This window comes from Corythoichthys intestinalis, chromosome 8 (genome assembly GCF_030265065.1).
Source record: "Corythoichthys intestinalis isolate RoL2023-P3 chromosome 8, ASM3026506v1, whole genome shotgun sequence".
In the NCBI taxonomy this organism is placed as follows: Eukaryota; Metazoa; Chordata; class Actinopteri; order Syngnathiformes; family Syngnathidae; genus Corythoichthys; species Corythoichthys intestinalis.
The window spans coordinates 113012-129322 of record NC_080402.1 but is presented as its reverse complement, the minus strand read 5'-3'; the positions used below and the strand labels follow the sequence as shown (position 1 = coordinate 129322).

Below are 16311 nucleotides of genomic sequence, written 5' to 3'. Positions count from 1 at the left end.
GTGTCCAATTGGGACATTTGCGTTTGTTTCCGCTCCTGTTTTGCCAGCATGCAAAGTTTTGAGGCCGTATTTTTCCTTCACTGATTTGTAAATGTTTGCATTTTACAGTGTTATGTTTACAAGTTCTCGAGAGGCCTTTTGGTTATTGATAGGCTTTCTGACCTATAATTGCCACGTTTAGAAAGTTTGGTGGACCAAGACGACAAAAGTCTCCGTACCAAATGTTTTATCTGCTGATAAAGCACAATATGTTTGTTTGTTTTAGATCAGTGCTCATTGTTCACATCCTCAATGATATTGACTGATTGATTGTGATTGACTCAAATTACATTTATTTGAAAAAATGAATATGGGCACTTTATGTGAAGTCAAAACTGTGCCCGTCTTTGTTTTGCTCATTATAATAATGTTCATGTCATTATGAAAATTCTGGTTCGGTCAAAGGAAAATCTACGCTGAATCCACCAGCAGTATTTTTGACCTGGAAGTGTTCAGAAACTCAGGTGAATCAACATTGAAAAATTATATATATTATCGGTTATCGTATCGGCCTTGAGGAGCAGGAAGTTATTGATATCGGTTTCAAAAAATGGATATCGCGCAACCCTAATAAAGATACAAATAAGATATCTATCTATATTTTTTAAATGAGGCGAAAATGTAATACGGCGGTACCTCGACATGCGACACTTTTGATAGCCGACGTCAAATTTGACTGGTCATTTGTCTCGACGCGTGACGACGTGCCGGAAATACAACAATTTATGACGGCGCCGCACTTTCGTCGTTTTCCCGCAGGGTTGATTTTCTTGTGAGAGATCCTGATAAGGTCTGTGCAGGTGGTGAAAAAATGGAAACGCTTACCATGGAAGTTGAGAAGGACACGATGTGTAAAATACGAGCGTGTCGGTAAACCGGCTCGACGATACGGACGGAATATGTCTACGATCTCGAGAACGACTCTCATGATTGGAATCGGTATTGTAACGCCGCTTCGTCAGGTTTTCAATCATTTATTTCAGAACGCTACCGTCCGCCGTAGCCGACGACAACACAACACGAAAAGAGAAAGTAAAAGCTTCCCACTCTAACGCACCTCTCTCGCTCTGTCGTCAGTCACGCGGCGCGCAAAACACAACTGCCACATTAGACAACTTGCAGTGGCGCTTCGGCAAACGGGGATCGTGTTGTGCCGGCTCGCATTCGTGCTCTTTTTCTTTTGCGAGCGTTTGGACTTTGCCTTTCGCCTCTCGGCCACGGTAGTCGTTGCTATCGGTAATTGTACCTGAAGGATTTATGATTTAAAGTCCCGCTTGACGTACAAACCAGGTCCTGGAACCAATTCAATTTGTATGTAGGCATACTAAGCCTGTGGCGATATGCAATAAGTCAAATTCTCGCACGGTAAATAAAAATGAGGGCGGTCATTTTCCCGGCTGCGATTTATCACCGCGAGCGTGCGCATACATAAGTGCGTGCGTGTGCCGATTACATATGAGGCTGCAGTACCTTTCACAGATGTTTATCGGCCATTAACACGCCGTGGAATTAAAGTTCAGACATATAAAATCATGAAACACTTCTATATTAAACATTGTAAAACGTTAGCATTGCTACATTGAGGCTAATGGAAAAAAGACAATATACTAACCACTTTGGTCCGCTATAAAACATTTCAAGCTAGTACAATTTAGCCTTTCAAATTGTGCTTACTCAGTATTGTTTGGTCCCAAAACGTGATCACTCAAGATAGGGAAAGTCATTTCATCAAGGTAACGCGTCGTTACAAATGAACATACTGATGAGAACGAATGCCTGACATCGTTACTTGGGGTGTTCTTTCCTGAGGATCCGAATGTTGTACGGAGACAGCAGTCCATATTAGACGGCGCGTAGGCGGCGGGTAACATTACCCGTCTGACGACTAATCCGGATAATAGGCATTCTAGTGTAGCCGACATGCCGTATAGTCCAACTAATTACACGTGTAAGGCCGTCCTAGTGTAGACATAGCCATAAAAGCCCCCTAGTTGGATATCTTTACATTTGAGCAAAAATAGGAGCAGCCGGATAGTTTCACGTCAATTCAATATGACAGTGAATAAGCTGTCGTAACTGTTGGATCCCGTTTCGGCGAGTCATTAAAAATGGATGGTGAAGATAACGGTCGCTTGTCATTTAAAGAACACCGTTTGGTCACTTTCGCCCTGCTCCTGGCCAGACGCACAATTTGACTGAGATTGGAAGGGTACTGCCCTGCCCACGCTTGACCAGTGGCTTTGTGACCTGATAGGTCTTGTCTCAAATTAGAAATGCTACGCCTCTCCGTGGCTAAGTCAAGGAGAAGCTTTCATATGACGTGGGACACTTATTTCCACAACACTCCAACAAAGCCTAGATCTATGCCCAGATCTATGGTATGAGCTATGCCTAGATGTGCGGAGATGGCCCTCCAGTCGCTCTAAAGGCCAAGGTATTTACATATACCTGTACATACATGGACATTAATACAACAAACAGCATTGATTTTGAGTATCCCACTATTGCCATGCATGGTTTGCCTAAATAATATAGTTACACAGGACAGTTGGGGTTGTGGGTGGGTGTGTTGATTTGTGTTTCTTTTACCTGATTTTTTCTTGTACATGTTCATCACTATTTTGTTTATAATTTCCCATCTGTCTATGTACATTCAACTTGAATGAAAATATTTGAAAGAAAGGGAAAAAAAAAGGATGGTATCGTGACACTCGTTGACAGTTGTCGCACCGTCTGACATCGAGCGATCACGTTTCACCGCCATTGACGCCGCTAGTCGTCCGATCCGATTTGATTCGATCGCCGTCGGCCTTCCTAGTAGGCATGTGCCGGTATGAGATTTTCACGGTACGATAACCGTGAGCAAAAATACCGCGGTTTCACGGTATCACGGTATTGCAATTATAGCTCCAAAATGTTGAGATATATGGGTTTAAAAAAAACAAACAAAAAAAATCCATTGAACAGGATTTTTTCAAAACATAATTGCAAATTGGAACATGAATATAATGTGAAAATAAATAAATTAACAAAAAATAACAAATATTATCTAAAATTAAAATAAATAGAACCTAGACTATACCCACAGCCACAGCCCAAGTTGCTCAATATTAGAGTAAGAACAAAATAATTGCTATAAAAAGTAAAAACACTTCTAAATAAAATTAAAAATATATACTGTATGACTTTTTTTTGAGGGGGGAAGCTCAAGTGAAGTTTCGCCATTTTCAGCCACTGTGTCAACTCTAGTCTACATGATGCCATGCCTTTGTGTTAAAAAGAACAAAGAATTCATAAGTTAATAAGTTAGTTAAAAATGTATAAGTTAGTTTTATAAATTAGTTAATATTGTTGAGGTTTCAAGGTTTCAACTAAAAAAAAAAAAAAAAAAAGTGAGGAGTGAGACCTCCTCTGTCAATTAGCAATCTTTGACGCGATTCTTTTTCTTTCCCCCCTTCATTCAAGCTTTTCTCTCACTCAGCGGCTGTGAGACATAAAAGAAGCTGCTCTCCCAGTTTAGCCTAGGCTAACATTCGTCTTTGTAAGTTTTAGTTAGTTTGTATATTGAATTTGAAAGGAAAATGTGTGTTTTGTTTTTGGCGAACTTTTTAATGGTGCTACTGCTATCCTGTTGAACCTAATCACACGTGGAAAAATACAATTGTACAACGTTTTAAATGTATTTATTTGTATATTTCACCAATAAATTGAAGAAAAGTACGCCTTGTGTTTGGAGGATTTGTTTTTGGGTTTGCTGGCTGCTTAGTGACACTCACGGCAACAAACGGGAAGGGGTGAGCGGTGCCGCACCAAGCCACTTCGGCTGCATTTTGGCACATGAAAAATAGCGAACACCGTACTAAGGTATGACGGAAAATTTTAGTGGTTTTGAAACCGCGACGTTTTCACACCACGGTAAACCGTGAAACCGGTAACCGGCACATGTCTACTTCCTAGTCAAAATGGACGGGATGTCAAATGATGATGATGATTTTTTTTTTTTTTTTGGAAGAGTTGGAGAAAGGCCTAATGTCTCTTGTCTGTTTCTCCTTTAGCATGTCAAGAAGACCTTCTCCTCCTCAGACAGCTTAGCGAAGGTGCAGGAGGTAGCAAGCTGGCTTTTGGAAATGAACCAGGATCTGCTGTCGGGGGGCAGCGGCGGCAGGCGGAGTCGAGGCTCGGGGGGGCCGCCGGCGCCCAGAGGTAGCGCCGCCGCCGCTTCCTCGTCCGCCGGCCGGGCGCCCCGCCGGCCGGACGAAGACGATGACGAGCGGATGAACCGGGCGCCCGAGGACCGCCGACGTCCGCCGCGGCAGGTGAGAAAGGCCTCCGGTTCTCTCTCGCCGCCATAGATGTGAACCGGGAGGTGTCGATGAATCAAAAGTTTCATTGAGAAAAAAACAAAAAATTTGCCCTTCCCTCCCCCTCCAGTCAGAGGCCTCGCAGGCGGACACGGATCGAGGGGCGCCGGGCGAGTCGGCCCCGGGCGACGGCCCCCTCGGGGACGACGCGGAAGATCCTCCCGACGAAGCCGCCCGGGGCGAGAAAGGACCCCGCTGGGCGTGGCGGTCCGAGCAAAGGCGGAGAACGCGGGAGGACGAGGAGGAGGAAGAGGAGGAGAACAACAACGGCGACGCTCGCCGGGCAGAGGACGTCGAGGAGAGGACAGAGGGAGGGCCCGAACGCGGGACAAAGGTGGAGGAGGACGAGGAGGAGGAGGAAGAGGAAATGGACCAGGACAGCGATGACTTTGAGCACTCGGCGGAAAGCGGGCGCGAGGAGGAAGAAGAAGAGGAGGAGGAGGAGGAGGAGGAAGAAGAACAGGAAGGCCTGATGTCGCCCTCCGTTAGGAACAATTCAACCGTCGCCGGCAACAACGTCCGCTCACACCAAATCTCCTCCCACAAAAAGGTAAGCGGAACTCTCCAAATTCATCTTCTTTGGCGCTCTCTGGCGGCCAAAGTCTGTCACTGCAACTCTTGCTCCCTAAACCGTCTCAGAGGAGGGAGGGAGCGAGGAAGTTGCCTGGCACGGCCAGACTGTTCTCCCTGGATTTTTCAAACACTGAGAGAAAAGTCTGGGAACCAGCCCATTAACGGCCTCTCGAGCAGGTACAAAATCAATCGACAAATCAGATTCGTTTATTTGCGTGACGTGTTCTTAACGAGCAACGTCACTCTTGCGCGTCGGAAGTCGTCTCCACAGCAACACAGATGGCGAACGGGAGAGCCGAGAATATGTTCCAATCCACGGTAAAATCCGTTTTAAATGACCAAAAACACATGGATACGAGTCATTGACAACAGTCTGTCTGGCGCTAGCCATGTTGAATAAACTCCGCTCTCCTCGTATGTTTACTTCCGCGCGCAAGTCCCTCGTCCTGCCCTCGTCGTTTTACTAACGTCATGTCTGCCCGTCGCTGATTGGTCCACTCCGCTGTCTGTTTGCTGTGGCTTGCTCCGCCCTGGAAATTGCATCCGCTGAATGGTGGCCAGACTCAATAGCTGGAACAGTGGTGAGTGAGGAAGACTATTTTGATATTCCATTCATCACATTATTTACTCTTATGCTGGTCTGGCCTTAACATTTTACTTTGAAATGTGCTGTGAAACCAAAAATACTGTATGTGCCGTTTTCACTCTTTTATAAAATCAAATATTTTTTTATATGCTTTATTAAAATGTTATTTAAACACGTAAATTAAAATGAGGAATAACAATATTTTCTTCATTTTTTTTTTTCATGGAGGACTGCAGAAATTTAAAAATACTGCTTTGTCAGTAATTTAAAATAGACATAGTATCTACAGGCACCCCCCCCCCCTTTTTTTTTTTTTTTTTTAAGGTAATTCCAGCTGCAATAGCTTATCTTAAAGTGGCTGTAGTTAAAAAGCTCGTAGCTGGATCTCGGGATCGAGCCGACGGTCCGTCTGTCCCGGCCGCCCCCGGGTAGACCGACGTCGTCTCGATATGTGTCCGTCAACGTACACTGAGTGTTGTTGTGAGGCGCATCAAGTGGTTTTCCCTTGCCTAACAGCGTTTTCCACCTGTAAACAAACAAACAAAAAACACTTGCATTTATGGCGTAACTGTGCCATCCTACACATACTGATTAGCAACAGGCTAGCAGCCACAGCAGTACAGTAGTTGTAGTTAATACTATAAAAGATCATCAAAATTACAATCATCATCGTAATAACAATATCAAAGTTGTTTTGTGCGCAAGATTTTTGCTTTAGTATTTTTTGAGCGAGCGCCGGTGTTACACAGGAAAATTCAGGGATAGGAAGAACATACCTCCCGTAACGCGGCCGGCGGCTACACAAAATACCCGGTCTTTGTGGTGGCACGAGCTCTGTTCCACATCTGCCTTCATAAACATGTAATAACGCATGGATGCGTTATTCCCAAATGGTCTTTTTGAAGGGATTTTGATGAGTCATGTTACTCCGGCTCCACTGTTGTTTTGGATGGAGAAATTCTAAAATGGAAGTTGTTAGCAGACATAAGGAAGTAAAACTGAAGTAACACGGAACCTTGTCTGTACTACAATTAAAAATGAAATGTTATTAAAAGCAGTTTTTCCATTTCAAGGTCAAACATATATAAATTCAGCCTGAAATAAGGAGATTTGGACAATTTGTAGGTCAACAACATCTCATTACTTTTAAAATTGTCGAACTGTGTTGATTCGTTCGCTTTTGCACTTTATCCTGTGAACAAATCAACCGATCGTTTCTAAGCAAATGATAAGATTCTGCACTGACGACTGAGGGTAGAAGCCATTCCCTTCCACCGGGGGGCGGCATTTATCCTTTTTTGCTAGGACCGCTTTACGGCCCGTGTGTACTGTCGCCCGTAAAGCCATTTGTGTCATTTCCTGTTACTTTGAGGTCGAGAGATGTAATGTTCATTAGAGCGAGCGCGGAGCCCACTTCAAACGCTACTATTGATGAAGTCAACGACCTAATGATAATCAGACTGACGTCAGTAGGCCTTTTTCCTTCTTGTTTATTGAAGGAATCTGAAGGCGTGGGAACACATAGATAGTGTCAGCCGCCGTTCCAATTCTGGGGCTCGATGTGGCGACGCCCTAATCCTCCTCAAACAATGACGGACGGACGGGAGAATGGAGAGGTTCATTCTTTAGTTTGACCGCCGCCTCTTTAGATGCGCACAAATTCATCAGCGAGAATACTTTTTGCCGGTTCATTTGAAATATGAAATAAAAGTTAATTTAAATGTGTTTCAAAAAGATCAATAAGTGATGGTTGTGTCCTTTTTAGTTTTAGTCATTTCATGAATTGGAAAAAAGTGATTTTTTTTTTTTTCCATAAATGAGAATATTTATCCAATTCCCCCGAAAAAATGGGACAGTTTTGGTTTCAACAATGTCTAAATATAATAAAGCATCAAAACATACAAAGAAAAAGAAATAAGCCGGTTCAAACAACATGGCTCCAGGCCTGTCTTTCACAATCAGGCCATTCCAAATGGTAACCTACAGGAGTTCGCAAACCGGTGTTATTGGAAGATAAACGCAGCACTCTTAGTTTGCCCCATTTTCACCTGTATGTTAGTTATGGCAGTTCAATGGGCCAAATGACATTTCATAATGAGTGCCATAATGTACAAAAGGCCATTTCTGGAGAAAGTGGATGATTTTAATCGGACGTCGGGCGCCGTCCGTGGCGGCCGACCAACGAGCTCATTCGGTCGTCGCTCCGTTTCCCGAGTTTGAGTCTTGTAGATGCGATACTGTACGTGCGCTCGGTGTAAAAACGGCTCTTTGTTTTCCGCAGCAACTCTGGCTCGTCCGTCAACGAGTTCACTCGTGTGTCATAAACGTCCTCGGCCTTCTCGCCGACACGCCACTTTGGATATTCCCGGAATGTCCGCCGCTGTTAAGTAGGGACGGGGGCGGGGGGTCGCGACGAGGGAGTTCCCGGCGGAACGCATTCCGCCGCCGGACGGTCACGGGAGCGGATTCCGCAGCGGGCGGGGTCGTCCGCGCTTCGGGCGCCGGCCGCTCGCGGGGCGGGACTTAGGAGCGGAGGCCCATAGCTCCGGAACGAACGTCGTCGAGTCCTTCTCCTTTCCCGCTTTTGCCATGCGGCGACATTGCCCCGTCCCCCGTTTCTCGTCCGGCGGCCGGAGAAAGGCGGCCGATCGCGGGCATGACGGGGCCGGCGGCCGGGCGGCGTCTGATATCCGAGCCCTCCGCGTCGGCGAGCCTCTACCTCCTCAGAAAATCCTCGGAATATTTAGTATCAGTATCATCGCCCAGGGTTTGCCGTTCTGCTGTCGACGGGTGAGTGAGTGAGTGAGTGAGTGAGAGTGATTTTTGTGTCTTTCTGTTCAACGGATCAACCACGTTGTACTGAGTCCTTTTTTGAGCAAAATGACAAACAAATGGCAAAAGAAGTGAGAAAGTTATTGTTGGTGTAAGAAAATTGGAAGTGTTCTTTTGTCACTCAGAGAAATGTGACACCTGACAGACAGACAGACAGAGGATCCGACCGACTGGCCGGCCGGCCTAATTTTAGCCGTGATGTGGAATGGCCGCGCTTCAAACGGGAGCAATATTAGCGGGGAACGACTAGAACGTGGTGAGAACACGTGTGCGTATTGCAATACAACGCTCCGTTTTTCAAACTTTATTTTCCATTTTTACCTCTGATTAACAATATTTTTCAAATGAATTTTGGTGGATAAAGGGTAAACTAAGTCTTTCCCGATATTCTCATTTGTTCTTTTTCATTTTTGGCATTTACAAACATTTTACTCCAGAGTAGCGTTACTTCTATATATTATTACTCATGTAAAAGTAGTCATCCAAAAATGTAGTCGTGCACAAGTAATAAAGTATTCTTGGAAAAGAATTCTAAAGTCATGAGTAACATTGTGAGTAATTGCTTACAGTATCTGTTTTTTCAAATTAAAAAAAAATTTTTTTTTGTACAATAGCCCCTTTTTTTCCCCCTCAGACCGGCAATGTGTGGCAGAAAATATCAACACGACGGGGATAAAAGGAACATTGAACACAGGGAAAATGTACTTCGCTATACGTTCAATCAAACACGACTGCAAATCGGTCGCGTTCTTCTCCAATCGTGAAAGGTTTTTCGGCTTTAGCGATACGGCGACCCTCTCGGCGTCTTTTCCAGGCGTGAAAAGCACATCCGTCGGCTAGCGGCGCGAGGCGTCGGAAGCGGGCGAACGACCAAGTTGAGGCAAAACGATCCCCGGCCGCTCGGTATCACGCGCGGCTATATTTAACGGCAGGAACGGAACGTGCCGGATGGGCGAAGTGCATAAAAAATTCAATTCTGAATCTCACCGACGTTGTCTGTGGAGGTGACTAAATGAAGTACGCAGTCATTAACTGTCATTCAAATTTTCTTTAAATAATAATTTTCAAAAATTCCCCATTTTTATTTTATTCCAATTTTTTTGTATTTTCATATATTCATTTAAATCTCAAAGTTTATTTTTAATCCTATTTTCTATTTCAATTTTTATTTCATCATGGGTTTTTTCCTATGTTCATATTTTCATGTTAGAATATTCATTTCAAGATTTAGCTATTTTTATTTCCATTTTTATGAATCGTATTCATTTCAAGTCAAAATGTATTGGCCGCCAGTGATTTGGCTTTTCATTTCATCAAATGAATGAAACCTAGACCATTTAACTGTTGGAGGAATCTGACCTTTTAGCCAGATTACCGGAATCGCGCCGGCCGAAACGCAGCTCCGACGATCCGGCCGAAAGGCCAAACTCCGCGCGTTCGCCTTCGTCTTAACCCCTTGTACCGACTCCATTTTGCAAGCTGGATAAAGGCTTCGAAACACCAGTTGACAATTTATTCTGAGACGATGGCAATCTCGCGGCACGGAGAGACCCGGGCCAGGCTTCTGCGTCGCCGTATCACAAGTCAACAAAGGGTTCCCGAGAAAAATGACAACGATGTCCTTTTGAAGGCTCTCGCGGGGCGGGCCGCGGGCAGGAAGAGGGGTGCGTTTGGGTCCTTCTTCTGTGGCAGATTTGGGCGGTCGAGTTTCTGTGTCGCTGTGTCAACGTTACTGAGGCAACCGGAGTGGGAGAGTTTGCCCGCCTCGCCGTCAAAGGGGCGCTCGGAGTCTTCATCGGTCTTGTTATCGGTTGGGTATCGGGCCGGTTTTCCTTACAGGACAGGACGTTTGTTCCGGACCGTCCTGAAGTACTGATTGCGGGATTTTAGGGTTGCAGACGTGGGCTTGTCGATGTCTTACCTATCACCTGGTTGTCAGTGTGAGCTGCGTGACTCAAGCGTTGGGCTTCCGCGGGCTTATCTGCTCATTGTCTTGGCGCTGCAAGTTCTAATCATTCCAAGCGCAACTGTTCATAATATCAAATCTATTGGGCTTGTTTTCCTTAGATTATAATATAAATGCTATTTATTTTATATTAGGTGCGCTCGAGTAATGCAAACAGTAAATACGAGAAAAGATACCATTCCCTGATTGATTATGTGAAGTGTGTTAGAGTAATACAAACAGTGGAACGGTAAATGGGAGAAAAAATACTATTCCCTTCACTGTTAAACATTTAAAAAAAGAAATTCTCCTGAACGGAAGTGATCCCGCTCCACCCCCAATCTGGATTTGTGCACCGTAAACCCCCATCTGGAATGACGGCGCCAAATTTGATATCCCTCCCTGCCAAGTGATGATATGTAGCGCTCGAGCCTCTTCATTGGACCCCCAATAGAAGCGAAGCGACATCTACGGATACGTGGAAAGTTGCCAGGCGCCCGCTTACTCTTTCTTTGCTCCGTTTAACCAAAATGCCACTTAAAATTGGCAAGGTGAAGTTTCGTAGCCGTGTCTAGCGGCTACTTTTTTTTCTTCTTTTATGTGAATGAGTGTTGTGAAATGGTCACCGGGTGGCAGCAGTGGGTCTCTTTGGGAGGTTTGAAGAAGAACTAGCCAGTTAGTGTTAAGAAGAAAATGGTAATGCATTGTGAAAAATATTTGCTGATTATGAAATTAATAAGTATTTGGATGGTAAATAAATAGCCTAGACTTTTTTTGGAATCTCTTAACCTGCCATTGGCAACGATGGACGTCCAATTTATTTCAACTGGGAAGACTGGCTATGGTCACGTTTCAGATGAGTTAACATGTTGTAAATATTCTCTTACTTTCATTTTTGCTCTTTGAGCTTAAAAAAAAAAATTCATAAAATTCAAAAACTGTTATTTACTTTTTACACATTTAAAAATATTTGATGAAAAAGGATTTCCGGTTTTTATTTCTGTACATTTTTATTCATGTCTTTTAATTGGGGGGAACTGACATTGTACGACTTTGGCAGGTGATTATCTTTGTGCTGAATCCAGTGATATTTTGCTTTGGAAAACAAATGTCATATTTGTAGTCTTCACTTATGTCAATGAGAGCCAAAAAATAATTGCGTTTATATTATTTAGACTTTATAAGACGTGTAGGCCAAGAGGTGTGGTAGGATTGACTTTTTCTCACCACCATCTAAAATCTCTTTTAGTCACTTGTGAAATTGCTCTTTGTGCCGTAAAAGGTACATGGCGGCGGATACCGATCTCCGGCGCAAATCCATTCCCGCCTACAGAAAAGAGAGTCGGCTTCAGCAAGAAAACGTCGCGCCCCGTCCGCCCTACGGTCACACGAAGCCGCTCTAATAGAACGGCCGTATTATCCGCGGAACGTCGACGTTTTGGTGTCGCCGGCCTTGACGCCCGGGTTCGCTTTTCTACCCGCGAGCTAGCGAAAGACCGACCGCTTGTCGCTTCAAATTTTCCCAAAACCGCACACGACCTTTCGCACTTTGTCCTTTCCTCCCCACGTCTCAAATGTCTGTGAACGAGTGCAAATTGCAAACTTAAAAAGTCATAAATGGAGTTGCACTTTTGACACTACATCGCAGCACCAGGAGCAATAATACGAGCTTCAGTTTCTTGCTCTAGAATACTTCACGAGCGAATCCAACCCACAACCTCCGTGTTGGGGAACGTCCGCTCTACTAATGAGCCCGGCGACCCCAATATATGCTCACGTTGGAGAAGAATATTTTTGGGACAAAATATCGCCTGACGAAAAAGTATATTACGATTCGCGTTGATGGCGATATAATGACTAGATGCGCTGCCACGTGATTTGATCAGTCCACCAAAAATTTGTCTTTATGAGCACCAAATGTGAATATAATTGGTTAGTTAAGGCGACGGTGTCCTGAAACGGTCCGAAATGGAACGAAATAGGTCCGTAACTCAAAGGGTTAAGGAAATTTTGTCAGCGTCGACCTTTACAAAAGCCTGAAGTTTAACTTTTGTGGCCTCCAGGGGGCAGCGTGTCCCCACAATTCCGGAGTTTGTACTTGTCAAGAGTGGAATCTTCTCGGTCATATGTCGGCTGTGCTGATCTACTCCAATGTGGGTCCCGCCTATGCAGTGCTTCTAATTTGTCAAATTGGGGCCACTTAACATGCCCGCCATAATCATCGTTTGCGATCATTAAGCCTGTTGCAATATGAAATAAGTCAATATATCGCCCGGTAAATCAAAAATAAGGGCGGTCATTTTCCCAGCTGCTATTTATCACCGCGCGCGTGCGAGCGTACATTTCGTGCGTTGCTTGCATACGAGACTCCGGTTCCTTTCGCAGATGTTTATCGGTCATCCCAGCGTCAAATCGAAAGGGTTGAACAGATGACAAGTTTATGTTGCCAGAGTCATCGCCCGGCGGCGTCAGCGTGTGACGTCGCCGCCCTGCGACGTCAACAACATTGGCGACCTACTAGTTAAACAAATTTTACAAGAAGGAAAACATCAAGAGGGTTTTCAATATCAAATTATTTAAACTTATAATGACGTGTGTCTTTTAAGAACTACAAGTCTTTCTATCCGTGGATCCCTTTTAAAATGAGGGATCACTGTGTCTGCTATTTTTTGTGTGAAAACAACTTCATACAGTTACATGGTTATAAAATATTCACTTTGTTGCTTCCGCTAAACCTCAAAGGCCGAATAACATGACGTTATCTTAAAAATAATGGATAAAATCCTTACCGAATGACGACAATCGCTAAAGATAACGAGCGCCTGGTATTTCTACATGAGTAATCCGGTCACGTTAGTGATATATAAACACAGCTTTTTCTCCTCTCTCCACGTTTTGTTGTAGCGCATAATAATTAAGTCGTTTTGTCATCCAATTCGCGAGCAGATGCCTCGCCGATACTCTAAAGACACTTTTTTTTCCTCCCCCCTTTAAAGATTGTTTCCACTCTGCTGGGGCATGAAATTGCCGCGCGAGATCTTATCTTTGTTCTTTGGAAGTGGGGAGATCGGCCTCATCCCCGTGAAATTGGAGCCTTAATCAGCACTATCTGCTAAACGTCTTCACTAAATTGCCAGCCGCCCGTAAACGGCCGTCGTCCCCCGACGCGGCCGGAGGCGCTCGGCTCGGCGCGGCCTGGCTCGGGGGCGTTGCCGGGCAACCGCTCGACGGCAGAAACGCCGTCGCTCGGGTGTGTCATCGGACGTTTAGGCGTCGATTTGATCGGAGTCCCTGGGAGCGGCGCGGCAGCAGGAGTCGTCGCGTGGAAAAAAGGAAACGTATCTGAGAAATACTAACAGATGCCGGAGAAACAACGGCGGGGGCCATAAGCCAGACTTTGCGTCGTTTAGAATTTAAAAAAGTCTGTGTCACTCGGCTTTGGTCTCCTTTTCCTGTGTCTTTTCAGTCATGGCTTCTTGAGACTTTTCTGGGTTTCGTTATAACCGATATGTTTGCCAATTTCATATCTAAGACTAGATTCAGACCGCAAGTCTCGATGCTCAATTTGGATTTTTCGTCATATCTTTTTTGGCTCGCATGTTCACACTGCCTTTTTCCATGGAGCCCGTTCAAGTAATACGCGTGCTCACTAATTAGCCGTCGGACACGCGCGAAGGCAAACTGACCCGCGTGGGCAGAAGCAGCCAAACAAATGACTACACATGCTGGCTTTACATCATTCTAGGGTGATCATATTTTAATTTCCAAAAAGAGGGCACAAATAATCCCCGTTTACGCTTATATTCAAAGTTTACACTGATGACGCATACACCAGGCTTTCCCCTACACATTAATTATTGTGGCGCACCGTCACACCAAAATAAAAGCCGCCACGCCGTGCAAAAGAGAACAATTTTAAGGCCGTTTCAAACTTCCGGCAGCCTAGTGTGAAGGGTTCAGCGGCAACCTATTCATTGTGTATTGTAATGTCCGGAGCTCTGCGAAGCCCCCTTAAGAGAGGATCGGAGGAGGAGCTGTGACGTAGAGGGAAGCGAGATAGCGGTCGCATGTCACGGAAGCCCGCTGTTATTTTTTCAAATTGTTTTTCTTTATTATTGTTGCCATTACAGACTCATGACCAGGCCATTTCAGCGGATGGATATACGCAATCACGGCTGACGAAACCTTGATAAATGCGCTCTTTTTATCCAAGTTTGGCGAGCTCGGGGACACTCTTAAAATGACTCTCATACCTCCTTGCTGAGCTAATTGGTACCTCAATGTGCGTTTGTGTGGAAATGTAGTTGACAAACAAAACCCAAAAAATATTCACCTTCTCACCGAAACTAGTAAATCTCGGCAATTAGAATTTCCCCCTACTCCTTGAAATAGATCCATTACAGTACAAGGGCGTACGTTTGGTCTCAATATTGGTAGGCACGATCTAACAGCATAACCTGCATGTACACTTTTTGCTGGGGATGGACATTACCGTAATAAGACCCAACAGATTGGGTGAACGGGGGTCAGGGCTACATTTACCACCAATATGAACCTAATTAATTGATAGGCTAAATGATCAATGCAAAAATAAATCGGTATTGACGTGCCAACTTTCACACTGCAAATTTAGAACGTTTTAATATGATGATTTTTCTGAAATCTATTCAAATAATTGTTTGGAGTGTTAAAGACTAGTTAACAGATTAATGGGTCAGATTATTCAATTTACTTTAGGTAAATATTACCATTTGTTCTTATCAAGCCCATACATCTAAAGGTTGGTCATTTTTCACCAAAATCAAGGGGAAAAATGCTTTCAAATAATGTTTTGAACAATATCACTAGCTGAATTAAGAACATTCCTGACAAAAAAAAAAGCCTTTTTTTTGTGCTTAAAATAAGTGTGTTAGAAAATAGCTATCTGAAAATAATCTTATGTCAAGAAATCTGAGTAAAATTTAAAGCACTGGCAGATAATTTGTTATTTCTAGTAGATTGAAAACAAGGGAATTCAGTCAACTGCCAATCAAACGTATGTTTGAGGGGAAAAAAATAGTGTCAGTGTAAGTCTGAAGATAAGGAAAGTAATTGACTTAATAATGGTAGGGTCAATTCTATCCTTACAAAATATGTGAAGACAATCTAAATGACCTTTATAACTGAACTCATTATATAATGCAAAAAGGTCGCTTAAAATTTGGTGGGGACAATTTGAGCATCCTGAAAAGTTCCTAACGTCCCGATGCAAACCTACGCCATTGGTCCATGAACAGAAGTACTATTATTGTTGTGTTCATGTAGTAAATATTAGGGCCAAATAAAAGGAAAAAGAAGGACTACGAAATGTAAGTCATACTATTGCTACGAGAAAAACGTGGGGTAATGTCATTGTAATCAACTACCTGGCTCATGAAATATTTCAAATAGATATTTGTTATGGTTCTACTACTACTCAACTGCTGGACGTGTTGCCGCCATGAAATTCTAAGTTAATTATTATTTGGCAAAAAGCAATTAAGTTTATCAGTTTGAGCATTAAATATGTTGTCTTTGAAGTGTATTCAATTGAATATAGGTTGAGAAGGATTTTCAAATGGTTGTATTTTGTTTTTATTTACATTTTACACAATCTCCCAACTTCAACCGAATCTGGTTTGTAAATGGACCCTAAATTTCACGTATCTAAGCGCAACTGGCTCCAGTGGCCCAATTGTTTTGGCCGCCACTTAGCTAAAAATGACCGCTTCACATGTAGATGGCACGCTTCCCGTGCCTTTTCAAGCATAGTTTCTTGAGACTTTTTTTTTTGTGGGTCCGCGTATGATAGACATGTCGACCAAATTTCACAATAGTGGCTTGAGTGACTTGATTTTATTTTTTTTTTTACAAATCAAAATGGCAGACCTCCCTCCCGCAACTTTTCCCGGGTCTACGCAGGATCGCCACGTCCGCCAAATTTCACGACGTCCGCT

At 43.9% G+C, this 16311-nt stretch overlaps 1 protein-coding gene across 3 annotated transcripts in view; it reads left to right on the top strand.

The window, feature by feature from the left end:
- Window positions 1-16311, top strand: part of LOC130920099 (F-box/WD repeat-containing protein 7) — a 78302-nt gene that overhangs the window by 23417 nt on the left and 38574 nt on the right. For 2 of the 3 annotated variants that reach the window (XM_057842983.1, XM_057842982.1), the window contains exons 2-3: window positions 4095-4355; window positions 4471-4950. In XM_057842983.1, coding sequence (XP_057698966.1) covers window positions 4167-4355; window positions 4471-4950 — 669 coding nt within the window. In that variant the 5' untranslated portion in view covers window positions 4095-4166. Of the gene's footprint in view, window positions 1-4094; window positions 4356-4470; window positions 4951-7964; window positions 8350-16311 lie in introns of those variants that run through there. The other variant, XM_057842986.1, reaches the window with a different exon arrangement.